This window comes from Dasypus novemcinctus, chromosome 13, assembly GCF_030445035.2.
Source record: "Dasypus novemcinctus isolate mDasNov1 chromosome 13, mDasNov1.1.hap2, whole genome shotgun sequence".
Taxonomy (NCBI): Eukaryota; Metazoa; Chordata; class Mammalia; order Cingulata; family Dasypodidae; genus Dasypus; species Dasypus novemcinctus.
In genome coordinates this window covers 25,289,310-25,317,117 of record NC_080685.1, presented here as the reverse complement: position 1 = coordinate 25,317,117, position 27,808 = coordinate 25,289,310, and the positions used below count along the sequence as shown (strand labels likewise).

General features: G+C 43.5%; 1 protein-coding gene across 3 annotated transcripts in view; it reads right to left on the bottom strand.

Annotated features, from left to right (window-relative positions):
* The window catches only part of PRUNE1 (prune exopolyphosphatase 1), a 32,823-nt gene that overhangs the window by 3,169 nt on the left and 1,846 nt on the right, over positions 1-27,808 (bottom strand). For 2 of the 3 annotated variants that reach the window (XM_058275343.2, XM_058275342.1), the window contains exons 2-7: positions 22,899-22,991; positions 22,116-22,318; positions 19,212-19,396; positions 18,528-18,686; positions 17,373-17,467; positions 607-765 (exon numbers count right to left, since the gene is read on the bottom strand). In XM_058275343.2, the coding sequence (XP_058131326.1) occupies positions 607-765; positions 17,373-17,467; positions 18,528-18,686; positions 19,212-19,396; positions 22,116-22,318; positions 22,899-22,991 (894 nt within the window). Of the gene's footprint in view, positions 1-606; positions 766-17,372; positions 17,468-18,527; positions 18,687-19,211; positions 19,397-22,115; positions 22,319-22,898; positions 22,992-23,895; positions 23,990-27,808 lie in introns of those variants that run through there. The other variant, XM_058275341.2, reaches the window with a different exon arrangement.

Below are 27,808 nucleotides of genomic sequence, written 5' to 3'. Positions count from 1 at the left end.
GTAATCCTCATATAGCCCAAGCATACCAAAGGGTTCCTTGACTGCCTTGAGTCCACTTTTAAATTCTTCCCTGGGTTTATCAGGAACCATAAGAAGAGGGGAGGAGAGGGGAAAGGTGACCAAACTGAAGATCAGGAAGGAAAATGAAACCTGCTCCCTGAGCACCGCACTACAGAGTTCTCGCCATACAGAGTAACTGATCCCCGCATGGTAGGGAGTAGAAAAGGTTTCTCTTGTGTCTCCAGTTTCCAAGGCAGTAGCATGAGAAGAAAGGAATTGATTTTCACAGGTGAGGAATTTATGATGAAACCAAGAATTGAGTTCTAACTCAATATTTATAACATTTGCTTCTCACTAGATTTCAAGTTCCTTCTAAGTAGGTGATGTGTCTCTCATTCCTTTTGGAGTCTCCCTTTCTCAGTAACAGCCTGAGTAAACCAATTCAGACACAGAGGATGGAAAAAAGAGGGAAGAGAGATTCTCAAAATAGGCCAGGGGATCTCTGTGTAAAGATAAGAATGAAGAAGCAGCACCCTACAGCACAGAGCAGCACTTAGAGGCAGAGCTCAGCAGGGCCCCCAGGTTGGAGAAGAGACAGAGACTCACCATCGTTCGGAGCTCCACAAGGGGGCAGAAAATAGCCAACTGCCGCACTGGCTCATTGTGAGTGTTGAAAAAGATAGTCATTGCAACCAGGACGTCGTAGCTGCACGCCTGGCAGAAAGCATGGAGCTCTGCAATGAGGCCAGGCCTCTGCAGAAAGGCCTGAAAGAGAAAAAACGGAAGAGAGGGGTGAAGACTACAGCTGGATCTTCCTTATCAGCAACAAAAAATCCTTATGGTTTCTTTGCATTTTAACAGGGAGTGGTGCTCCATAAAAGCAGAATCTATGTGCCAGGAGAATGTATGGTAGAATGGGGAGAGGCTTTGAATTCAGAAGTGGCTGAGCATCAGCTCTGTAATCTATTAGCTATATGGTCAAGAAGTTATATTAACCTCCCTAGACTGTAATTTCTTCATCTGTAAAATAAGGATAAAATACTTTAAAAAAACATGATTGTTTTAAGAATTTAAAAAGGATAACATATATAAAGTACCTGGTATGTACAAGGCTTTCCTGCTTTTACAATCAAACAGACAAGGACTTTGCCTTGTAGGTATTTTCATTCTAAAACAGAACAATGATGCATACATAGAAGAGCAGACACGTGACAACTGCATCCTTGACTCCTCCTTCTTTGCCAATCTATAATTATAATCTATAGATTTCTCCAAAATCTAGTACAATATTTCCTCAAATGAATAATACCACCATCTGTTTCGATGACTTTTCTCTATTCTTGGCATTTCTCACTTACCAGTTTGTACTGTGGTTATGATACTTGGCAAGCCTCTTTATGTACTTATGCTCATTTCCCAAACTAGGTTATAAGAGGCTCAAAGAAAGAGGCCATGCTCTTTCTTTCTCTTTCCTTCCCTTTCTCTATCACTCTCGCTTGTATTTTTACATAGCATTTAGTGGAAAGCCATACAGAATATGTGAATATGAGCTTAGATCAGGGTGCTGAATTATATAAACCAGTATGATATAGACCCAGGTATTAAAATATCATTATTGGGAGAAGTGGATGTAGCTCAAGCAGTTGGGTGCCCGCCTACGACATTCCAAGTTTGGTTCCTGGTGCCTCCTAAAGAAGATGAGCGTGACAGTGAGCCAACGTGATGGGCTGAAGTGGCAAGCTGACACAATAAGACACAATAACATGATGTAATTAAATGACACAATGAGGAGACACAATGAGGAACACAATGAGAGACACAACAAGCAGGGAATAGAGGTGGCTCAAACAATTGGGAGCTACCCTCCCATATGGAAGATCCCAGGTTTGGTTCCTGGTACCTCCTAAAAAGAAGACGAGCAGACACAGAGAACACACAACAAACAGACACAGAGAGCAGACAGCAAGCACAAACAATGGTGGGGGGGGATAAATAAATTAAAAATCTTAAACAACAACAAAAAAACCACATTATTATTAGGGAGCAGAAGTGGCCCAACTGGTTGAGCACCTGCTTTCCACATGGGAGGTCCTGGGTTTAGTCCCTGATGCTACCTAAAAACAAAAAAACAAACATGCAAACGAACAAACAAAACAACTCAGGGGAGCCAATGTGGCTAAGTAGATAAGCAGCAGCTTTCCACACACAAGGTCCGGGGTTTAATCCCTGGCCCTGGTACCTAAAACAAAAGCAAACCACATCATCATCAGACCAAGATGGTAGTATGAGTGAGATGCTCCAGGGTGCTATAGCCCCATAGAATTTTTGGACAACTACCAAAAACTGCAGAGCCATCTTCCACAAAACTCTGGAAAACAATTAAAGGTTGCATGAATCAGGAGAATGCTGAATCAAGAAAACACAGCTTTATGGGAAGCGGCTATGGATCAATCAATTGGGCTCCTGTCTACCATATGGGAAGGCCCTGGGTTCGTGTCCCAGGGCCTCCTTGTGAAGGCAAACTGGCCCACACCCGCAGAGAACTGACAGCCTGTGCCCACGGAGAGCTGATGGCCCGTGCCCGTGGACAGCTGGCACAGCAAGATGACGCATGTACAAGGTCCCAGGTTTAATCCCTGATACCTCCTAAAAAAAAAAGGTGATGAGAAAAGCTTGTGGAGCCCTTGCTATCCCCTCCTCATCCCCTCCCGGGCAGAGGGTGGAGCCAGCCTGTGCCCTTTGTTGGTCCCTGGCCCTGTTCCAGAGAGAGCAGAGTAACCCCTACGTGCATATTGGGGTACCTGTAGGTCAGGGTCAATGTATTAGGTGACAACAAGGAAGACTGAATTGCAACTTGCTGACAGCTAAAGTGGTGTAAGAAACATGAAGTCAAAGTGGCCAAAAAGTCATACAAAGAGCATCCAGCAGGGAGAGAAAGTCCATTTACTAGGGAGTAGAGGGGGCATGCATTCCCATAAATGGAATTCCTAAGGATAAGAGCAAGCACAAGCCTTGGACAAGATGTACAATCAGCAAAGATGGAGAGGACTCTGCTTTTTGCACTGGTCTAGGGCTGATCTTCATAAGAGGGCTAAACTCTGCAGAAGAGCACTAGCCAATGCAAAGTCAATTTACAAAGACTATGAAAGGCCTGTACTGTGTTGGTTTGGTTTTCTTAGGCTCCCGGCATTCAAAGAAACGGAAAAGCCAATCATCAAATTTATATGGGGGAAGCAGATTTGGCTCAACAGATAGAGCGTCCACCTACCACATGGGAGGTCCAAGGTGCAAACCCAGGGCCCCCTGACCCATGTGATGGGCTGGCCCACACTTAGTGCTGATGTGCACAAGGAGTGCCCTACCACGCAGGGGTGTCCCCTGTGTAGGGGAGCCCCACGCTCAAGGAGTGCGCCCCGTAAGGAGAGCCAGCCAGTGTGAAAAAAGCACAGCCTGCCCACACGAAGAGCTGACGCAACAAGAAGATGCAACAAAAAGAGACACAGATTCCCAGTGCTGCTGACAAGAATGCAAGCTGACTCAGAAGAACACACAGTGAATGGACACAGAAAGCAGACAACTGGGGAGGTGGGGGAAGGGGAGAGAAATAAATAAAAAATAAATCTTTAAAAAAAATTTTATATGGAAGGGTAAGGGGCCCTAAATAGCCAAAAACATCTTGAAAAAGAAGGAAGTTGAAGGACTCACATTTCCAGATTTTAACACTTATTACAAAGCCCAGTCGTCAAAACAGTACGGTATCTGCACAAGGACAGACATATACACCAGTGGAATCAAACTGAGAGTTCAGAAATAGACCCTCACATCTATGGCCAACTGATTTTTGGCAAGGGTGCCAACCCCACTCAATTTCAGCAAACGGGTCTGGGAAAAATGGATATCCGTATGCAAAAGACTGAAGGAGGTTTTGTGTGATCTGCATATCTTTAAAAAAAAAAGATAAAAAAGATAAGAGAAAAAAAAAGAATAAAGGAGGAACACAGAAATTATGTGCCCCATTCTTTTTTTTAAGTTAGGCCAGTAAAAAGAATTTATTTGGGAAATGGGGGAAAGGACAGAGCTTGCTGAAAAATGGGAGAGAAAGATGGAAATACATACCAAGATTTGGTACAGGCTCCTCTAGGCCAAGAGAGCCTATGTGACCCATTCTTGAGTTTGAGACCAACAGATGTGCTTTTATCATCACTATTAACTCTTTTGGCACTGAATTGAGCAAGATGACTGGGAGTGCCTCTGCTCAACCTGGGGAAAGCTCTGTCTTCTTAAGGGGCTGTACTTCTTCACCCAAGCAGAAGACTTTGATCAGATGAAGAGAGTTGCAGATCATTATGGAGCATACAAGTCTTTCTATGAGGTGACAGCAAGGGGGGAAAGACATTGGAAGATGTGTTTTATGAGCATCAGGTACAAATGAATGTGCTGGTATTCAACAGACAATTTCACTATGGTATGTTTATGCATACATATAGCTGAAAGAACAAGAACTGAGAAATAACATACGGATAGCAGAATGCATTTCACAGAGACATCAAACTAAAATCAACAGTTACATTCCAATGTTATAACCTAATTGGGAGGCCCCAAAGAGAAAATTATAAATGTAAAAAATAAATTATAGAGGAAAATAAAAGGAATTGTTACAATGTGTAGGATAAACAAAAGTAAACCAGGTTGCACATTCATAAATTGCAGGCCAAATGAAAACACAGTAAAGTAACGCTGAAACAAAGCATTTCTGTTTTTCAAGCAGCTTCAAATCTTGTTTTCACATTTATGTCTCATTATACAATATGCCTTAGACATTGGCTGACTGGAAAAATCCAGTGAGTAAAGCTGCAACAGCAACAGCTGGTGCCCATCCCCCAACTCTCTGAGCAAACAGTGGTCTGGCTGACTGCAGCAGCTGTGCACCAAGGGGACTGCAGGTGTTTGTTCTGAGAGCCAGCAGGGAGCTAAAAATAATTTGCCTTCTCAAACACTCTCCCTACTGTCCTGGGCTGGTTGCTGAGGAGGTAGAGAGAAGAAGGCCTTGTCAAGAGAGAACAGCTTCTGAGAAAATCTAATTGTGAGTCTTGGCCCACCCTGAGGACATTGTTTCTGTACCACCCACCTGCCTCAGAGTTACAATCCCCCTAGTACCCCAGGTTTGAGCTGAGAGGTCTGCCAAAGAGTGCCATCCGCTGGCAGACAAGAAAAGTGCAAAAAAAGAAGGGGAAAACAAATAAATAAAGGCAATCAGGTGCTTTTACTGCCCCCCACCCCAAGACCCTTGGAAACTGGCCTGCAACCCATTACTAGGTCCTTAGCCCTGGTTTGAGCAGTTAAACAAGGGCATACCTAAATCTCTAGAGCAAATTGAACCAAGAACTACAAAATAAATAAGTAGATATCTTTTTTAAAAAATATATCCCCCCCCATTGTTGTTGTTTGCACTTGCTGTCTGCTCTCTGTGTCCATTCACTGTGTGTTCTTTTCATGTCTGCTTGTCTTTTCTTCTTGTCTTTTTCTTTTAGGAGAAGAGGGAACTGATCTTGGGACCTCTGGTGTGGGAGAAAGACACCCAATTGCTTGTGATACCTCAGCTCCCTGATCTGCTGTGTCTCCCGCTGTCTGTCCTCTGTATCTCCCTTTGTTGCATCATCTTGCTGCGCCAGCTCTCCGTGGCACGGGCCATCAGCTCTCTGCAGCTTGGGCCAGCTTATCTTCACCAGGAGGCCCCAGGAATCAAACCTGGGGACTACCATATGGTAGATGGGAGCCCAATCACTTGAGCCACATCCATTTCCCTAGTAGATATCTTAAGACATATGAAACAAGAACACAACTTATGGGAGGGAAGTGGATGTGGCTCAAGCAATTGAGCTCTCACCTACCACATGGGAGTTCCCAAGTTCAGTTCCCAGTGCCTCCTGGAGAAGACAAGCAAGACAGTGAGCTGGCACAATAGGCTGGCGCAGAGAACTGATACAACAAGAATACGCAACAAGGAGACACAAAGAGGAAACACAATGAGAAACCCAACAAAGCAGGAAGCAGAGGTGGCTCAAGCTATTGAGCACCTCTCTCCCACATGAGAGGTCCCAGGTTTGATGTTTGATTCCTGGTGCCTCCTGAAGAGAAGACAAAAAGACACAGAAAGCACACAGCAAATGGACAGAGAACAAACAGCGAGCACAAGCAATGAGGGGGAAAACAAAGAAATAAAATAAATCTTTTTTTAAAAAGAAAGAAAGAAAGAAAGAAAAAAACATGGGATACAGCAAAGGCAGTCCTGAGAGGGAAATTCAAATCCCTAAATACTTATCTTAAAAAAGAAGAGATATAGGAGGACTTCTAGGGAGATAGTGGATTAGAAAGACACAGGACTCATTTCTCAACCAGAAAAACAGCTAGAGGACAGGCACGAATGGCCCGGGGAAAAACACATTCTAGAGTTTAGGATACCAGGGGAAGGCTGACTACCACCCAGAAGAGAGAGCGGCACAGGAAAAGAATCTCAGCGGAAAGCCTGAGTGGACACAGCAGCTGCGCCACTGGCACCCTTCTCCCACAGGTCGAGCAGATGGCTCTGAATTCTTTGGCCTCTGGCGTGCAGCTGAGGACAGAAGGGACCTCAGGGATCCACCTCCCCAGGAAACAGGAGGGAGAGAGACAGACACATTCGTAGGCTGATCCAGCTTTTGCTCACAAATGTGGCCTGCTGTGTCCATATGCCCTTCAGGCTGGGGAGGGGGGGCGCATCACTGTTTACCTGGGGAGCCAGCAGGGGACTAAAGAGACGAACCCTCTCTCAGTCACCCTCCCTGCTGACCAAGACGGTTCTTGAGGACGCGGAGGGGAGGAGGATCATCTCCTACCCTGCCAGAGGAAGGTGGCTGCCACCAAAGGGTAGAGACAAGCCCCTGAGAAGGTTTGAACTGGTCCGCTCTGAAGAGTGGCGCGGCAGGGCCCTCTGCCCGTGGTTGCTGCTGGTGCTGCGGGGACACACTCCCACCAGGCACTGAACTGAGAGGCTTCCAAAGAGCGCCACCTGCGGGCGGACCAAGGAAGTGCAGCAAGGAAATGAGAAGTAAACACACAAAGAGGTTCTTACAGCCTTTAATGCCTTCCTCCCCAAGATCCTGGGAAGTGGCTCTGCAATCCATTACTGGGTCCACGGCCCAGATCTGAGCAACTAACAGGGACAATCCTAAAGACTTAGAATAGTTTGAACCAAGAATCAAAGAACATGATAACACAGGTTCCTGCCACTAAATCCTTAGAAATTAGCATCAGAGTAAACTCACCATCATAATCAGATGCCTAGAAATCAGCAAAAAAATTTACAAACCATACTAAAAAAATGGAAGAAATGGGCCAAGCAAAGAAATATATCAACGCCCCAGATAAGAAACAGGATTTGAGACAACTAATAAATGAAGTTCATAGAAATCTACAAAATCAAATCAATGAGTTGAAAGACAACATGGCAAAAGAGATAAAGGATATCAAAAAGACACTGAGTGAGCACAAAGAAGAACGAAAACCTGAACAAAAAAATAACAGAGCTTATGGGAATGAAAGATACACTAGGTGAGATGAAAAACACATTAGAGGGAAACAGATGTGGCTCAAGCAATTGAGCTCCCATTTATCATATGGAGGACCTAGGCTTAGTCCCTGGGACCTCCTGGTAAAAAAAGAAAAAAGGCATCCCACACCTGCATGGTAAAGCAAAGGCCCCTGAGCAGCGCGGAGAAGCACAGGCCTCTGCACAGCAAAGCAATGCACCAAAAAGACAATCAGGCCACCAGACAGAAAAAAAAAACACAAAACCACACATTAGAAGGAAGGAATGGCTGTGGCTCAAGAGGTTGGGCACCTTCTTCCCATAGAGGAGGTCCCAGGTTTGGTTCCCAGTGCCTCCTAAAAGCAAAAAAAACAAGCAAACAAATGATAAAACCAACACGGGGTAGACGATGTGGCTCAGGGGTTGAGCACCGGGTTCCCAAATATGAGGTCCTGGGTTCAATCCCTGACTCCCATACCTCAAAAACAACAACAACAAAATTAGAGATATACAACAGCAGACCTGAAATGACAGAAGAAAAAATGAGTGACACAGAAGACAGAACAGCTGAAATTGAAGAGAGACAAAAGAATAGAAAAAAGTTGGCCAGGGGCTCAGGGAGTTGAATAATAACACAAAACACAAAATCGTATGTGTCATGGGAGTTCTAGAAAGGAAGAGAAGGGAAAAGGGGTAGAAAGAGTATTTGAAGAAATAATGGCTGAAAATCTCCCAACTCTCATGAAAGAAATGAACTTACATACCCAAGAAGCACAGTGTACCCCAATCAAAATAAATTTGAACAGACTTACTCCAAAACATATACTACTCAGAATGTCAAACATCAAAGATAAATAGAAAATTTTGAGAGCAGCAAACCGTCACATACAAGGAATGCCCATTAAGACTTAGTGCGGATTTCTCATCAGAAAACATGGTGGCAAGAAGACAGTGGTATGATATAATTAGGATGCTCTTTATTCAAATCCCAATGGGAGTTTTTTTTTGTTTTCGTTTTTGAGGTTCCCAGGCTGGGGCTTGAACCTGGAACCTCGTATGTGAAAAACTGGCACTCAACCACTGAGCCACATTGGCTCCCCTATATAATTAGGATACTGAAAGAGAAGAATTGCTAGTCAATAATTTTTTATCCAGCAAAATTGTTCTTCCAATCTGAAGGTGAGTTTAAAATATTCATAAATAGGGAAACAGACTTTGGCCCAGTGGTTAGGGCGTCCGTCTACCACATGGGAGGTCCGCGGTTCAAGCCCCGGGCCTCCTTGACCCGTGTGGAGCTGGCCCATGCGCAGTGCTGATGCGCGCAAGGAGTGCTGCGCCACGCAGGGTGTCCCCCGCGTAGGGGAGCCCCACGCTCAAGGAGTGCACCCATAAGGAGAGCCGCCCAGCGTGAAGGAGGGAGCAGCCTGCCCAGGAATGGCGCCGCCCACACTTCCCGTGCCGCTGACTACAACAGAAGCGGACAAAGAAACAAGAAACAAGACGCAGCAAAAAGACACAGAAAACAGACAACCGGGGGAGGGGAGGGGAATTAAATAAATAAAAATAAATCTTTAAAAAAAAAAAAATTCATAAATAAACAGAAACTGGGAAACAGATGTGGCTCAAGTGATAGAGCTTCTGCCTACCATATGGGAGGACCTGGGTTTGATCCCTGGGGTCTCCTGGTAAAAAAGAAGAGAAAGTGTGCCTGTACAGCAAACCAGTGTCTGCACAAGTGCCCATGTGGTGAGCCAGTGCTTGCACGAGTGCCCACGTGAGTGCCTGCATGGTGAGCCAGTGCCCCATGCAAGTGAGTCAAACAGCAAGATGATGACACAGTAAAAGAGAGACAAGGAATTAAATCAGTATCATTGGAAAACACACAGATGAATAAATCTCATAGGATAACAGAAAAAAAAAAATAAGAGAGACAAGGGGAGAGCCAAGGTAGAGACTTCAACACACCCCTGACATCACAGACAGAACAATTAGAATCAACAAGGGAACAGAGAATTTGAGCAATATGATAAAGATGCTAGACCTAACACACAATATACATAATGTTGCATCCCAGATCAGCAGGTTATACATTTTCTCAAGTGCTCATGAATCTTTCTCCAGGATAGACCACACATTGGGTCTCAAATATCAATATAAATATAAAAAGACTGAGGGGAGTAGATTTAGCTCAGTGGTTGAGTGCCTAATTCCCATATATGAGATCCCTGGTTCAATCCCCCCTACCACCTAAAAAGATTGAAATTATACAAAGCACCTTTTGAAAGCATAATAGAATGAAACTGGAAATCATTGATAGGAAAGGGGTAAATTTTCAAATGTGTGGAGGCTAAACAAACAATTCAAAAAATCAGTGGGTCAAAGAAGAAATTGTAAGAGAAATTAGTAAATATCTTGAGATGAATGAAAGCAAGAACACAGCTTATCAAAACTTAAGAGATAGGGAGGAGAGGTGGCTCAAGCCATTGTGGGAGGTCCTTGGGTCAGTTCCTGATGCCTCCTAAAAATAAGATGAGCACACAAGGAACAGACACAGAGAGTAGACAGTGAGTATGAACAATGAGAGGGGAGGAAAAAAGTAAATAAAATAAATCTTTAAAAAAAACACAAAACTTAAGGGATAGAGTGAAGGCAGTTCTGAGGGGAAATTTATAGCCCTAACACCTATATTAAAAAAGAAGAGCACTAAAATCAAAGATCTAACTGAACAACTGGAGAAAACAAAATGAACAGCATAAGGGTAGAAATAAAGTTTAGAGCAGAAATAAATGAAATTGAGAACAAAAAGTAATAGAGAAAATCAACAAAACCAAAAGATCAATAAAATTGACAAGCCTTTAGCTAGATTAACAAAGAAAAAAGAGAAAAAATGCAAATAAATAAAATCAGAAATGAAAGCAGGGACATTACAACTGACCCCACAGAAATAAAAAGGATCTTAGCCAACAACTTAGACAATCTAGATGAAATGGACAAGTTCCTAGAAATACATGAAGCACATTGACTCTACAAGAAATACAGGAACTCAAAAAATCAATCACATTTTGGGAAGCCGATGTGGCTCAATTGATAGAGCTCTACCTACCATATATGAGGTCCAGGGTTCAAACCCAGGGCCTCCTGGCCCATGTAGTAAGCTGGCCCACATGCAGTGCTACTGCGCACAAGGAGTGCAATGCCACACAGGGGTGTCCCCTGCATAGGGGAGGCCCAAGTGCAAGGAGTGCACCCTGCAAGGAGAGCCGCCCTATGTGAAAAAAGTGCAGCCTGCCCAGGAGTGGCACCAAACACACAGAGAGCTGATGCAGCAAGATGATGCAACAAAAAGAGACACAGATTCCTGGTGCCAAGAATGCAAGCAGACACAGAAGAACACACAGCGAATGGACACAAGAGAGCAGACAACATGGGGGAGGGGAAAGAAATAAAATAAAATAAATCTTAAAAAAAAATCAATCACATTTAAAGACTGAATCCATCATCCAAAATCTCCCAACAAAGAAAAGTCCAGGATCAGATGGCTTCAGAGGTAAATTCCACCAAGCATTTCAAGAAGAATTAACACCAATCCTGTTTAAACTCTTCTACAAAATTGAAGAGGAGGGAAAATTACCCAATACATTTTATGAAGCCAACAAGACCCTAATACCAAAGACAGATAGATACTATGAGAAAAGAAAATTACAGACCAATCTCTCTAATGAACATAAATGCAAAAATTCTCAACAAAATACTTGCAAATAGAATCCAACAGCATATTAAAAGAATTATACACCACAATCCAGAGGGTTTTATTCCTGGTATGCAAGGGTGGTTCAACATAAGAAAATCAATTAATGTAATATACCACATGAACAAACTGAAGGAAAAAACCACATGATCATCTCGATTGAGGCAGAAAAGACAGCTGACAAAATCCACCATTTCTGTCTTGATAAAAACACATCAAAAGATAGGTATAGAAAGAAAGTTCCTAAGTATAATAAAGGGCATATATGAAAAACCCACAATCAACATCATACTCAATGGGGAGGGGATGAAACTTTCCCTCTAAGATTAGGATGCCCACTGCCACCACTCACTGTCATTTAATATTGTGCTAGAAGTTCTAGCTAGAGCATTTAGGCAAGAAAAAGAAATAAAAAGCATCCAAATTAGAAAAAAGGAAGTAAAACTCGCACTATTTGCAGATGACATGATCTTATATTTAGAAAATACCAAAATATCTCCAACAGAGCTATTAGAACTAATAAATGAGTCAGCAAAGTGGGAAGGATACAAGATTGACACACAAAACTCAGTAGCATTTCTATACACTAGTGTGGCAGGCAGTTTGATATTATTTATGAATTCCATAAAGAAATACTGATTATGTTTGTAAACTGGTCTGTTCCTCTGGGCATGGTACCCTTTGATTATATTAGATTCAGCTGAGATGCCTTTGATTAAATTAAGATTAGGGCTTTGATTTGACCATGTCATTAGGGCATGCAGGGTTGAGTCCACACCCTCTTGATGGGCTATATAAAAGACACTCACTCTAGGAGAACATAGAAGCAGATATACACGAAAAGAGGACGAGAGCTCCATAGACACAGAAGAGGATCCTGTAGCCCAGGGAAGAGACATGAGCCATTCGCCTGATAGTTTGCAGCTGAAGAGAACAGAGCAGCTGAGCCCTATGCCAGCCTACAGCTGAGACTGGAAGAAGCTGGGCCCATGGAGCTTTAAGAGGAAAGAGGAAGGCTGAACCCTCGCAGGTATCACCCACCATCTTGCATCAACACATGGCAATAGACTTTGGGTGAGAAAATACCCCTTATGGTACTTTGACTTGGACTCTTTAGGGCCCTGTAACTGTAAGCTTTTACCCCAAATGAATGCCCTTTATAAAGGGTATCCTTTTGTAAAGGATGTGGAGCAGATATGACTCAAGCACTTGGGCTTCCGCCTCCCCCATGGGAGGTCCTGGGTTTGGTTCCCAGTACCTTCTAAAGAAGACAAGCAAGACAGCGAGCTGACATGACAGGCAGGTTGATGAGGCAAGCTGATGCAACCTGGTGATGCAACGAGGAGACACAACAAGAGACACAACAAGCAGGGAGCAGATATGGCTCAAGCAATCTGGCACCTCTCTCCTACATGGGAGGTCCCAAGTTTGGTTCCTAATGCCTTCTAAAAGAAGACAGACACAGAAAACACACAACAAATGGATACAGAGAGCAGACAGCAAGTGCAAACAATGGGGGAGGGGGTGGGGGGAGGAATAAATAAGTAAATAAATTTTTAAAAAGTCAATAGAGGGAAACGGACTTTGGCCCAGTGGTTAGGGCGTCCGTCTACCACATGGGAGGTCCGCGGTTCAAACCCCGGGCCTCCTTGACCCGTGTGGAGCTGGCCATGTGCAGTGCTGATGCGCGCAGGAGTGCCGTGCCACGCAAGGGTGTCCCCCGCGTGGGGGAGCCCCACGCGCAAGGAGTGCGCCCAAGAGGAAAGCCGCGCAGCGTGAAAAGAAAGAGCAGCCTGCCCAGGAATGGCGCCGCCCACACTTCCCTTGCCGCTGATGACAACAGAAGCAGACAAAGAACCAAGACGCAGCAAATAGACACCGAGAACAGACAACCAGGGGAGGGGGGGGCGGAAATTAAATAAATAAATCTTTAAAAAAAAAAAAAAGTCAATAGATTTCTGGTACTTTGCATCAATACCTCTTTGGCTGACTAATACAACTGGTAATGAGTAAGCTGAGGAGAAAAATCCAGAAAAAAATTCCATTTACAATAGCAACAAAAAGAATCAAATATCTAGCAATTAAATTAACTAGGAATGTAAAGAATATGTATTTAGGGGAAACAGACTTGGCCCAGTGGTTAGGGCGTCCGTTTACCACATGGGAGGTCCGTGGTTCAAACTCCAGGCCTCCTTGACCCGTGTGGAGCTGGCCCACGCGCAGTGCTGATGCGGGCAACGAGTGCCATGCCATGCAGGGGTGTCCCCCATGTAGGGGAGCCCCACATGCTAGGAGTGCACCCTGTAAGGAGAGCTGCCCAGTGCGAAAGAAAGTGCAGCCTGCCCAGGAATGGCACTGCACACACGGAGAGCTGACACAAGATGATGCAACAAAAAGAAACACAGATTCCCGTGCTGCTGACAACAGAAGCGGACAAAGAAGAAGACGCAGCAAAAAGACACAGAGAACAGACAACCGGGGCAGGTTGTGGGGGGAAAGGTAGAGAAATAAAGAAATAAATAAATCTTAAAAAAAAAAAAAGAATATGTATTTAGAAAACTACAAAGCACTGCTAAAAGAAATCAAAGATGACCTAAACAAATGGAAAGACATTCCATATTCATGGATTGGAAGACTAAACATCATGAAGATGTCAATTCTACCCAAAATGATTTATAGATTCAACTCAATACCAATCAAAATTCCAACAGCCTATTATACAGAAATAGAAATTCCAATTACCAAATTTTTTTGGAAGGGAAAGGTATCCCAAGCAGCCAAAAACATCTTAAAAAAGAAGAGCTAAGTTGGAGGACTTACGCTTTCTGATCTTCAAGTGTATTTTAAAGCTACAATGGTCAAAACAGCATGGTATTGGCATAAAGTTAGACAGACTGACAAATGGAACTGAATCGAGAACTCAGAAATAGACTCACATCTATGATCAAGTGGTTTTTCACATGACTGTCAAGCCCTCCCACCTGGGACAGAACAGTCTATTCACAAATGGCATTGGGAGAACTGATATCCATATTCAAAAGAAAGAAAGTAGACCCCTATCTCAATCCCTATAGAAAAATCAACTCAAAATGGATCAAAGATCCAAACATAAAAGCCAGGTCCTAGAAGATAACATAAAACTCCCAGAAGATAATGTAGGGAAACATCTACAAGATCTTGTAGTGGGTGAGGGGAGTCTCTTAAACTTACACCCATATCACAAGCAACAAAAGAAAAAATAGATAAATGGGACCTCCTTAAAATTAAACACTTCTGCACCTGAAAGGACTTTGTGAAGAAGGTAAAAGATAACCTACTCAATGGGAGAAAATATTTGGAAACTGACAAGGGGCTAATATCCATGATATATAAAGAGATCCTCAACTCAATAGTAAAGAGACAAATGACCCAATTTTAAAATCGTAAAAGACCTTTGTGTAGTTTCTTCTAAAGAAGAAATACAAAAGGCGAAAAAAACTCAAGAAAAAATGTTCACCATTACTGACTATCAGGGAAATGCAAATCCAAACTACAATCAGATACCATTCCACATCTACTAAAATGGCCACTGTTAACAAAACAAAAATTTTAAGTGTTGGAGAGGATGTGGCGAGATAGGAATGGTTATATACACATTGTTGGTGGGAATGTAGAATGGCACAGCCACTGTGGAGGACTGTTTGGCGATTCCTAAGGAAGTTGGATGTAGATCTGCCATGTGACCCTGCAATACCACTCTTGGCTATATACCCAGAATTGAGAGCAGTGACATGAACAGACATCTGCACACTGATGTTCATAGTGACATTATTCACAATTGCCAAAACATGGAAAAAACCCAGGTGTCCATCAACTGACAAATAGATAAACAAACTGTGGTAAATACACACAATGGAATATTATACAGCTGCAAGAAGAAATTAGATCGTGAAGCATATGACAAAATGGAGGACATGATGTTGAATGAAGCAAGCCAGACACAAACAGTCAAATATTGTATGATTTCACTATTACAAACTAAATATAATGAGCAAACTCATGGAATTAATAGCTAGAATATAAGACACCAGAGATTAGAATGTGATTAGAAAATAGAAAGCTGAGGTTTAATCTGTGCAGAATTGGTAAAAAGTTGTTTATAAATGTTTGGAAATGAATAGAAATAATGAAAAAAAACTCACAGGATTTGTAATTAGTAGCACTAACATATGGGTATGATAATGGTTTGTTTTTTATTTTTTCTTTTCTTTTGAGTAATGAAAATGCTCTAATATTGATTGAAAGGATGAATGCACAACTCTGTGATTATACCAAGTGCCACTGATTGTATACTTTAAATAATTAACAACAACAACAAAAAAAAGGGTACATGGGGGGAAATACACCCAATGTAAGATACATACTGTAGTTAGTAGTAATACTTTGATGATGTTCTTTCATAATTTATTACAAGTGTTTCACAACAAGGCAAGGAATTTGTAGTGGGGTGATGTATGGGAGCCCTGTATGATGTTATGCATATTTGTTTTGTAAATTCACAATTTTACCATACACTTATTATTTATGTATGCTCATGTATGAAATTCTTAGAAGAAATCATAGGGAAACATCTTTAGGACCTTGTGTTAGACAATGTTTTCTTAGACTTTACACTAAAAGTATGAACAACAAAAGAAAAAAAAATGGGACTTTATCAAAATTAAAAATATTTGTGGGGAAATGGACTTGGCCCAGTGGTTAGGGCGTCCGTCTACCACATGGGAGGTCCGCGGTTCAAACCCCGGGCCTCCCTGACCCGTGTGGAGCTGGCCCATGCGCAGTGCTGATGCGCGCAAGGAGTGCCCTGCCACGCAAGGGTGTCCCTGCGTAGGGGAGCCCCACATGCAAGGAGTGCACCCCGTAAAGAGAGCCACCCAGTGGGAAAGAAAGTGCAGCCTGCCTAAGAATGGCGCCACCCACACAGAGAGCTGACACAACAAGATGATGCAACAAAAAGAAACACAGATTCCCGTGCCGCTGACAACAACAGAAGCAGACAAAGAAGACAATGCAGCAGATAGACACAGAGAACAGACAACCGGGGCGGGGCAGGGGAGAGAAATAAATAAATAAATCTTAAAAAAAAAAAAGTGGGGGGTGCTGGAGGGTATGGGCACTCTATTTTCTGCATGATTTTTCTGTAAATCTACAACTTCTCTAATAAAAAAAAATTTTAACCATCATTATCAAAGTGATATTCATTTACCCATTCAACAAAATTTACTAAGCATCTACTATGTGCTCAGCATGGTCAAAGGTGATGGAGATACAGAAGAAACAAAAGAAACAGGGATACTGCCCTGGTGAAACTAATAAACTAGAGAGACATGGACTATAAACAAAGAAACCATGAAACAACATAATTTCAGAATGTTGAGTGCTATGAAGAAAACAAAATAAGATAACTACTAAAGATTTTTGAGCACAGGGGACAATACTTCAGATAGTGTGGTCAGGAGAAGCCTATCAAAACAACAGACATCTGAGGTGGGACCTGAATGATAAGGAGGAACCAGTCCTGCAAAGACAAAAGCAAGTGCAAAGGCACTGAGTTGGGGATGAGCTTAGTGGTACTAAGAAACAGAAAGAAGACTAGCGTGGCTGCAGTTTTGTAAGCAGAAGAGCGGGGCTGCAATGAGCTGAAGTTTAGGAAAACCAAGGCCAGATCAAGTAGGGCTCTATAAACCATGGTAAAGCATTTAGATTTTAACAGGGGTGCAATGAAAAGGCAGTGGAGGGAAGAAGCGGAAATGATCTGATTTACCTACAAGCTCACTCTGGCTGCACTGGGGAGAACTGTTTGTAGGGGTACAAAAGGAAATCAGGGAAACCAGTATGGAAGCTATTTCAGGTGAGAGATGACGGACTATGGTGGTTGCAGCAGACAGGGAGAAGAGTGGATAGGCACAAGGTGTATGTTGGATGTAAGGGTATTGGGTGTAATTTGGAGTGGGGGACAAGGCTGCATATATAACTAGAGGTTTTCTCTCCCTTCCCACGTCCACATCTTGCTCTTACCTCCAAATCCATATATATTGCACTAATGGTCACCTTGGTGCCTTGTCTGTAGATGGTTTTCTGGTCCTTTCTCAGCATTTGTTCAGTGGTCAGTCCTAGAACATGGATGTGAGTCTAGGCATCAAACAGGAGAGCCCAGGGTCCCAACACCAGGAAGCTGGACACCAAGATAGGTCAAGGAAGAGGAAAAATACAGCATCTCTTCGGGGCAATGAAGAGGGGAGATAACCGAAAATGCAATTATATAATCCAAAATTACTTTAAATTCTTGGGTCACAATAGCTACCTTTGGAGCAAGGGACTTTAGAGAGAAGGGATGTAGGAAAAGAAAGGCTTTTACTTTTGATTTTGTCCCTTTCTGTATCGCTTAACTATCTATCCCTATTCATGTGGCACTTTCTCTCTTTTTTAAAGTTAACAGGTGATAGCTGGGTACAAGATTATTGACGATTGTTTGCCTCTCTTGACCTTTTTATGCTTTTTAGGTTTCTTCTGCCACCCTAACCAATTACCTAGGTCTCACTCTAATTCAGTATTCCCTCAGCATGTTTTATGTATATGTTCTTTTTGATTGTACTGGAAATCTCTGAGACTCTTATTATATTCCTCCTCATCCTATCCAAGAACCAAGATAGAACAGTCCAGTATATGACGGATTAGGGCCTGTGCAGATTCTCTTAGTTTCTCTCTGGCTTACACTTAGTTATGCATTCTCTGAGACTGTTTTGATGATGTTTAAGAATACAATGAACAAGGCTACCACCTGTTTCCTCATGTGGCAAGGAAGGAAGTCAGTTTAACACCTGATACTTGGGAAGCGGATGTGGCTCAGCTGATAGAGCGTCCGCCTACCACATGGGAGGGCCAGGGTTCAAACCCAGGGCCTCCTGACCCATGTGGAGCTGGCCCATGTGCAGTGCCGATGCGTGCAAGGAGTGCCCTGCCACGCAGGGGTGTCCCCCGCGTAGGGGAGCCCCATGTGCAAGGAGTGCATCCTGCATTGAGCTGCCACATGTGAAAAAAGCGCAGCCCGCCCAGGAGTGGCACTGCACACGTTGAGAGCTGAAGCAGGAAGATGACCCAAAAAAAGGGGGTGGGGGGTTAGAAATAAATAAAACAAAATCTTTAAAACAAAAAACAAAAAACACCTGATACCTGATACATCAAACTTTGCCTTCTGTAGGGAATCAAAGATGTCATTTCTATTGGGCAGATCTGGGAAGAGGGCCTCCAGTTTCTCCACATATTTGCTGTCCTTTAGGGTTGCCTTTCCAACTTGAAGGTCCATGTTGACACAGTCCAGGATGATGGTTCCTGTTGAAAAGGGAGATGGCAGAACTGGAGTCCCGTGGCCCTCCACTCACAAGCACTGCAACACATGTGACCCTCAAATGAAAAGGACACCATAGAGGAGATCATATGGCAAACTCACTGAAAACAAAACAAACTACTGGAACTGACTGTGGCCTGAATAAAACCTCCCAAATCCAAACTAAAATGTAGGCAGGGAAAATGGGGGAAAGGAAGAAAGGAAACCCAAACACTCCAATCCTTAGAGATTTTGCAGTCCGGTCAGAGAGAGATGACCTCTTTTCAGTGGGCCAAATTCCATCAAAGAATCTCATCAGCAGAAAGAGATAGACTAGCCCAACTCTCCTTTTCCCCTCAACCCTTTCAACAAATGTCTAATCACCCTTGGGAGGAATCCCAGCCTTTGGTATGTGCTGAATGGCTTTGAGAGGGTATGGTTAGGCTAGAAGAGTCTAGACCTTCCCCTGCCCCTTCCCTGGGATAGGAATCAAGGAACTAGTCAGATCCCAACCCCAAAGCCACCCTTACCGTGCAGAAGGGCTGCAGTTTGCCTGTCCAAGATCTCTGGTGCCCTCTGCAGGATTCTCTCCGTCACCAGGGTAGCGCAGGACCCCACCAGCTCTACTGAAACATGGCAGGGAGGGCAGTGTTTCTGCTCAATGGGCCGATGGTCTAGCACCTCTGCTACTGCCTCCTCTAGGGCTGCATCACTTCTGTGGGAGTGGGGAGAAAGAAAAAAAGAGAAAAGAAGGGAGGGTAGGGGAATGCCAGGAGCTTCTAACCAAGCACCACCTTCACATGAAGGATGCAGGCTATCTTAGGCAAATGCTCAGACCTTTGGACACCACCTCTGCCTCACTCTCTCCTCTCAATTTTCCTTTAATGTTACAACTGAAATTATCTTTAAATAATGTACAAGTGAATTTGATAAAGTATCTGCTGCAAATGTCTTATCCCAAACTGCATTCCCTTTACACACAACTTTCTAAATCTCCCGTTTCCTCATCGCACTCACTTCCCAAATTCCATGCAGGTCACTAGGTCCTGTGCCTTCTATCTCTTCACCTGCTTCCAGTCCTAGGCCATTCTAAGCTGAGGGATCACGTGAAAATGCAAATGTGATTCTATTAGGACCCTGAGTAAATAATAATTAATACCAGTTTCCCATGGCCCTAAAATAAAGTTCTTTTTTCTTAGCAAGGCCCCCATGATCTGCCCCTGCCTACCACTTAGCATGATCTTTTTCTTTTTTTTTTTAATTTTTTATTTTTTTCTCTCCCCTTCACCCTACCCCCCATTGTCTGCTCTCTGTGTCCATTCACTGCGTATTCTTCTGTGTCTACTTGCATTCTTGTCAGCAGCACCATTCTTGTTAGTGTCTCTTTTTTGTTGCATCATCTTGCTGCATCAGCTCTCCATGTGTGTAGCGTGCCACTCCTGGACAGGCTGAGCTTTTTTCGCATGCGGCAGCTCTCCTTACAGGGCACACTCCTAGCATGTGGGGCTCCCCTATGCGGGGGACACCCCTGCGTGGCATGGCGCATGGGCCAGCTCACCACACAGGTCAGGAGGCCCTGGGTTTGAACCCTGGACCTCCCATATGGCAGGTGGACGCTCTATCAGTTGAGCCAAATCCGTTTCCCTAGTCTGATCTTTTTCCATGGCCTGCTTATCCTTCACATTTAACGCTTCAGCTGTGCAAAATAAATTCCAGTTCCCTTAACTCACCACACTAGTTCATGCTTGCCTGCTTACTTATATTAATTATTCTCTAACTATCTACTCTTCCCTATTCACTGAACAAACACATAGTCCTCTTTCAAGACTTAGATTAAGGGTAAACTCTTCTAGGAAATCTTTCCTGATGCCCTCCTGGTAAAATGAACCACTCTATCCTTTGTGTACTTACGGTCCCCTGGAGAGACGGTTAACACTCTAGCACCTGTTTGCCTAGTTAGCTTTCTCTTCCTGAAATTTTTTTGAGGATAGGGACTCTGCCTCACCTTCACCCTCTAACGGCTGGCTGGATTGCATTAATCCTTAGGCTACCTTCTCTCAATGTCCTGCTACAACCACAGTGTACTCAAGGAAAAAACATACCATTTAATATTAGCAGGAGGCAGACATACTTGGCATTATACTAGTGTTGCTTTTTTGCCAGTTTTTCCCAATCCTAAATTAAGGATGGAATTATTATAGGGGTGCACATTTGTTAAAAGACACTAATGAGCTATTTAGACTATCATTAATACATTATTCTAAAGTCGCCAAGTTTATATAGGAAATACTTTTATTAACTTTTTAAAAATTAGATTTGAAACCATTTTCCAAAGGTTTCTATTACAATAAATCTGCCACAAAATCTTAAAATAATGATACCAAAGGCAGATTTAAATGCTTTTTTAAATGATTTTTTTGGTTTAAGATTTATTTTTTATTTATTTATACCCCACCCCCCATCCCCCCGTTGTTTGCATTTGTTGTGTGCTGGTCTTTTTTTTTTTTATGAGGCATTGGGAACCGAATGTAGGACCTCCCATGTGGGAGGGAGGCGCCTAATTACTGTAGCACCTCTGCTCCCTGCTTTGTTGGGTCTCTCATTATGTTTTCCTCCATGTGCCTCTTGTTGTGTCATCTTGTTGTACCAGCCTATTGGGTTAGCTTGCTGTCTTGCTCGTCTTTAGGAGGCACCAGGAACTGAACCCAGACCTCCCATATGGTAGGCGGGAGCTCAATTGCTTGAGACACATCCACTTCCCTAAATGATTTTATTTTATTTATTTATTTTTTAAATTTATCTCCCCTTCCCCCGCCCCAGTTGTCTATTCTCTGTTCTCTGTGTCCATTTGCTGCATGTTCTTTTTTGTCTGCTTCTGTTGTTGTTAGCGACACGGGACTCTGTGTCTCTTTTAGTTGCATCATCTTGCTGCGTCAGTTCTCCGTGTGTGTGGCGCCATTCCTGGCAGGCTGCACTTCCTTACGTGCTGGGCGGCTCTCCTTACGAGTTGTACTCCTTACACATGGGGCTTCCCTACGTGGGGGACACCCCTGCGTGGCAGGGCACTCCTTGCACGCATCAGCACTGCACATGGGCCAGCTCCACACGGGTCAAGGAGGCCCAGGGTTTGAACCGCGGACCTCCCACGTGGTAGACGGACGCCCTAACCACTGGGCCAAGTCCGCTTCCCCCTAAATGATTTTAAATGAATTACACTTTAGCTTGAAATCTCCTTGTTTCAATTTCTTTTTATTCCTTGCACAACTGAATAACTCACAATGTTTTCTGTTGATTTTCTATATCTTATATGACCTATCAATTATGACCAGTCCATGAGACACTTGAAAGCAAACATTCTTTCTTCCTCCCTTTCTACCCTGCTCTCAGAGTCCCAGCATGGCACATAAGCATCACCTTAACTTCCTTCCACTTACTTGGGCAAGACATGATGGTCAACAAGGATGAGGGTGAGCTGGCCAGCCTGGTGCAGTGCATGGAGGTCAAGCTCATCCCGGAAGATCAAGACAGATTCTGGAATGTGAACCTTCTGAAGGAAGAAGACGTTGTCACCTCGTAGAGGTAGCTCAGAACGTTTTATATTTAAAACTGGCACAAAGATCTTGCCAGCCTCAGTTGTCTGGATAGGAAAGTGAAAAGAAGGTATGGCAGTGTTTTGGAAAAATAGGAAAAAGTAACAGAACCATTGAAACCAAGGGAGACATAATCTTGGGCAAGTTCTGTCTTTCTCAAAGCCACAATTACCCACTCTATAAAAATGAACGTACCACTCTTGCTTTCCTTCCTTTTTAGCAATAACATGAAGATTGACAAGATAACATAGAAAAGACCTATTCCAGATGCTGCAGAAGAAGGACACCCAGACCTCAAGAGCTGACTTGGACAAGAGGAATAAGCAATGGATCACTGAAACCCATAAGGAAATCAAAGTGAATACTGTTTTATGGTTTACAAAAACAAAATACATTTCCTTATTTGATCCTCACAGCAACACTGTAAAATATCATTTTAGGTTGCTAGATGATGACATGAAACTTGGCAAAATTAAGGGATTTGACTTACCCAAGGCTAACTGCATGTAAATGGTAGAGTTGAGTCTTGAATGCAAATCTTTCCATTCTATGTTTCATATGAGGTTTTACTATCTTGTATAGTCCCATCAATCTTTCCATTCTAAAGGACTGTTTCTAGGTACTCACCTTTGCCAGGTAAAAAGCCAGGGTGAGAGCAGACACCATGGAGTCCAAGTCACAGGATTCATTTCCCAGCACAACATGGAGGGGTCGGGACTCCTGGAAAGAAAGGAGAACAGAGAACTAATTAAAGCACTCCATCCATTTCCATTTACCTTAAACTCATGTAGGATTTTACACAGCTCCTTTCACTGAACTTCACAGAGGTATATCAGATAATCTTATGGGTCCTCATTTTATGGAAGAAGGTATTAGCAGAGAGGGTAAAAGCATTTTAGCTAAGTCACCTACCCAGTAAGTTGAAAAGGGCTCTTTCCTCTCTCTAACACTGTCTCCTTGAATGCTAACTTACAGAAGAACAACAGTAAATAATCCTCTGATGTGTTAAGCTTCTCTGGGCACCACAGAGGAAGTTAAAGGTAGAGCATTTGGAGTAGCTGATGTATCAAAGTTATGTTTCTTTGGTATATCAACCCTAGTTTTTTCCCATTTTCAAAATAGGGAAAAGAATGTAAATCATGAGAATAGGCAAAGAGATTTTGAAAACAAAGGTGAGGAAAGCAGATGTGGCTCAACTGATAAGAGCATCCGCCTACCATATAGGAGGTCCAGGGTTCGAACCCAGGGCCTCCTGGCCCCTGTGCTGAGCTGGCCCACGTGCAGTGCTGATGCGTGCAAGGAGTGCTGTGCCACACAGAGATGGCCCTCGCATAGGGATGACCCACACACAAGGAGTGTGCCCCACAAGGAGAGCCGCCCTCCGTGAAAAGTGCAGCCAGCCCAGGAGTGGCGCCGCACACACAGAGAGCTGATGCAGCAAGATGATGCAACAAAAAAAGAGACACAGATTCCAGTGCCGCCAAGAATGCAAGCGGACACAGAAGGACACACAGCGAATGGACACAAGAGAGCAGACTACTGGGGGAGGGGGAGAAGGGGAGAGAAAGAAAATAAAAATAAATCTTAAAAAAAAAAAAAGAAAAGAAAGGTGAAAATACCCTACCTTGAAAAGCTCCAACAATAACCAGATATAACCAATGCCTCTCCTAACCCAAGAAATAGACATTGCCCAGCAGGTTCAGATTAAAGAGTAGAGGCAAGCACAGTTGCTGCTGCTGCTTTTACTTTTATTTTTAAAGCTTTGAAAAGTCCAGCTGCTGATAAAGAACTCTCAAGAGGGAGGGAATTCTGCTGTTATTATTAGCTTTGTTCTCTAGTGTCTCCTTGGCTATCAGAGTGTTAAAAAAATAAAATACATTAAAATCTGCAGTGTCCATGGTAGCAGACAGGGTTTCATTTTTGTTTTGCTTTAAACATTTATTGAGTTTCCAAGGCACTATTCTAACATTTTTACATGTTAGATTAAATCATATAATCATTTAATCCTCACAACAACCTAAAAAGGTAGGTACTTTAAGAATTATTATTTGTTTCGGGTACAAGCATTCTGCTGGGTGAAAAGAAATCATATAGCTCAGTTTAGGGCACAGGAATTCACTCTTAGCAATTTACTTTTTAAAATAAACATCACTGTTTTGTTTTTGTCTTTTTTTTTTGCCAGTTTACTTTTGAAATTTGTCTTAGCCTGCTTCTGAGTGATGATGGGGTAAGGAGAGACAAAATGAGATACCCCGGTTACAGCAGGGCGTCTCGACCTCAGCGCTGCTGGCGTTCTGGACTGGCTAACTCTTTGCCGTGGGAGCTGCCCCGTGCGCAGAGGGTGTTTAGTGGCGTCCTGGCCCCACCCGCTAGACACCAATAGCACCTCCAATCTTAACAGTCAAACATTTGTCTGGAGACAAAAATGTCTCTAGACTTGCCAAATGTCCCCTTGCGGACAAAACCTGCCCCCATTTATGAACTACCAGGTCACAGGAAGGTGAAAAATCCACACACTCTGGCTTTTTCAACAGGGAAGATTTTTTAGATGAAAGAAAGAGTTTGGAAAAACTGGATGGGGATTCAGAGGAGTAAAGCATAGCAAGAAACAGTTCTCAAGGAATGTCACTTTAGGAAAAAAGTGACTCAGGGAAACAGAGAATCATCTCCCTTTGTAGGTTATTCCACACCCTTCACCCCCGCCCCTTGGCTCCCACTGAACAGGTGGTGAAACTGTCCTATCTAGTTACTAGACAGGGTTTTGTTTTTAAACTACCATTTTCCCCATTTCTTACTTCCACCCCTAGAGAGAAGTGTAAAAGGCAGAGATTATTTGTCAGGGTTTTGGATAAAGGGCCCTTGGGGTAAGTTTGCCCTCAGATTCTTCCTTGCATCCATTTCTCTAAGCTTATTTCGAGAGTGGGGCAGCCAAGGCCCATCACTACTGAACAGCACAGTGGGGGGAAGATTCTCCTTCAACATTCGATTTTTTCCCAACACAATAAGAGAATTCTATACCCAAGACCGTAGCCCTACAGTAGCCCTTCTCATTCGCAATTCCTCTTCCCCACACCAGAGAAGGCTCTCTCTGTTTCCTGGATACTAAGAACTGCCCAGATGGCTGTGGACCAAAGTGACAGCAAAGCACTTGAGAAAAGTGGCTGCAGAGATAACTTGCTTGCTGATGCAGTAAGAGGGGGCACTGTGTTCTCTAGAAAGGCAACTGTATAAACACTGAGAGGCCAATATAGCCCTGACTCTGGAGAAAAAAGTTAAGAGCAACAGAGAAAAGACAGAGCAAGGAGGAGAGACCAATTGCTAGATTGGAAGAACCCCTCAGAAACCTTCCAAAACTCATTTTGATTAGTGCTGCTTCATTCTAAGCAGCAGCTGAACCAGAATCAGTCAGATCCCCAGCATCAAAAGAAAGCTAAGCTGAACACAGGGACGAAATGCAGCTTCATGGTGGCAGAGAGGAAAAATTATCTCTAGAGGTAGGTTAAAAACTAACTGGTTTCCCTCTTGTGCTCAGTGAAGCCCAAACAGCAACCAAAAGGACGTAGCCCAATAGGAATACTCTGGGACTCACAAATCTTGGAACATGGGTGACCAAGGGAGATGGTGGCATTCCTTCCTCCCCCACCCCCCATTTCCCCGTTACCCAGCCTGACCGGTCAATTCGCCCCCCCCAAAACATGATCTGCACATTCCAGCCTCTGCCTTTTGGCACTATTTGTCCTTCCCTGCCTGAAGTCAGCAGAGGTGCTATTTGAAAAGATCACAGACTCTGGGGTTGAACTCCAGCTCTGATTCTTCCTTGTTATGGGATTTTGGCCTCTGTAAGCCTCATTTTTCTCCTATAAGAATGAGAATAATACTGTTAACAATTTCATGGAGTTACAAGGATTAAAACAGATAGCACAGAAGTGCTTACTCTGTAAATAGCAGCTCCCTTCCATATTCTCCTTTCTCTACTCACCCTCCCCCAATCCATTCCAGCACCACTGAAAGCCCCCTTTCTTTGTGGAGCCTTCCCTGACCACCTAGGCCAGAGCAATCCTCTTTCTCTAATATCCAGCTTCCACCACTTGTGGCTCCCCTATGGAACTTCCACCTTAAAGAGTTCTATCTTTTTATGGGTTTGTATCCCAAGCCCATAACATGGCTTATGAGTTTGGGTGACTATAAACCTTGTCATTCAAACCAGGATAGTTTTGAGAGTGAATACTAATGATTATGCCAGAATAAATGAAGATCGCCCTGGGCAAACCCGGTGTATGGTCACAAATTTATAAGGAACTGCTCTCTTCCTCCTGTAAAAAAAAACAGGTATAACTCTTAACCCTCCTTCATCCCACGAGCTGAAAGCCCAAGCCAAAAGGCCTCAGTTTTCTGACCATCAGAGAAAGCGTTCAGGGCACATACAGCTCTACTTAGCAGTATGAAGAAACCTGAACTGTGGATGGAAGAAATACAACCTGAGAGTTACATGTAAATATAAACTTTCTTTCTTTTTAAAAAGAAAAAGGGGAAAGCAGACTTGGACCAGTGGTTAGGGCGTCTGTCTACCCCATGGGAGGTCCGTGGTTCAAACCCCGGGCCTCCTTGACCCGTGTGGAGCTGGCCCATGCGCAGTGCTGATGGGCACAAGGAGTGCCCTGCCACGCAGGGGTGTCCCCTGCGTAGGGGAGCCCCACGCGCAAGGAGTGCACCCGTAAGGAGAGCCGCCCAGCGCGAAAGAAAGTGCAGCCTGCCCAGGAATGGTGCTGCACACAGGGAGAGCTGACATAAGATGATGCAACAAAAAGAAAGATTCCCGGTGCCCCTGATAAGGGTAGAAGGGATCACAGAACACACAGCAAATGGACACAGAGAGCAGACAACTGGGGGGGGAGAGGGGAAGGGGAGAGAAATAAATAAAAAATTTTAAAAATCTTTGAAAAAAGAAAAGAAAAGAAAAAAAGAAAAAGAAAAAAGGACCCACTAGTCAAACTGACTCTGGTCCTGGTGGTTTCAAGTGACAGCAAGGAGGGGGTCCTAGGACAGGCAGTGAACCAGTTCCCTTCTGAAGTTGAATATAATCTTATGCCTACTTTTCAAAATAATGAATGAGGGAAGAAGAAATGAGGTAAGAAGTCAGAAATAAAGAAGCCCTCCCAGCTGAGAAAACAGGACAGAAACCAGGACTGCAAATTTGTAAGGGCAGCTGGCCACTCCTGACTCCTGCTCCATGCCTGAGAAGTCCAGAAAACAGATTATCCAGAGGCTCCTGGGTGAGCAACTAAACTTGAATGCAGCCCCACCCTGAAGAGAATATTCTTCCACACTAGAAGTTAAAGATGAGTCACCATGAATAGGCCATTTAGTTAGACAGGGTTTTTTTTTAATGAAGCATTGTATTGTCATTGCAGCAGAGGCTATAGAAAATTTCTCTGGTACCACATGCTAAAAATATGGTATCAAAGGAGACTTGGCTAGATTATCAGCTGTCTTCACCCGCTAACACTCCTAGAGTCTAATTTTCTCATTTCTCCTGG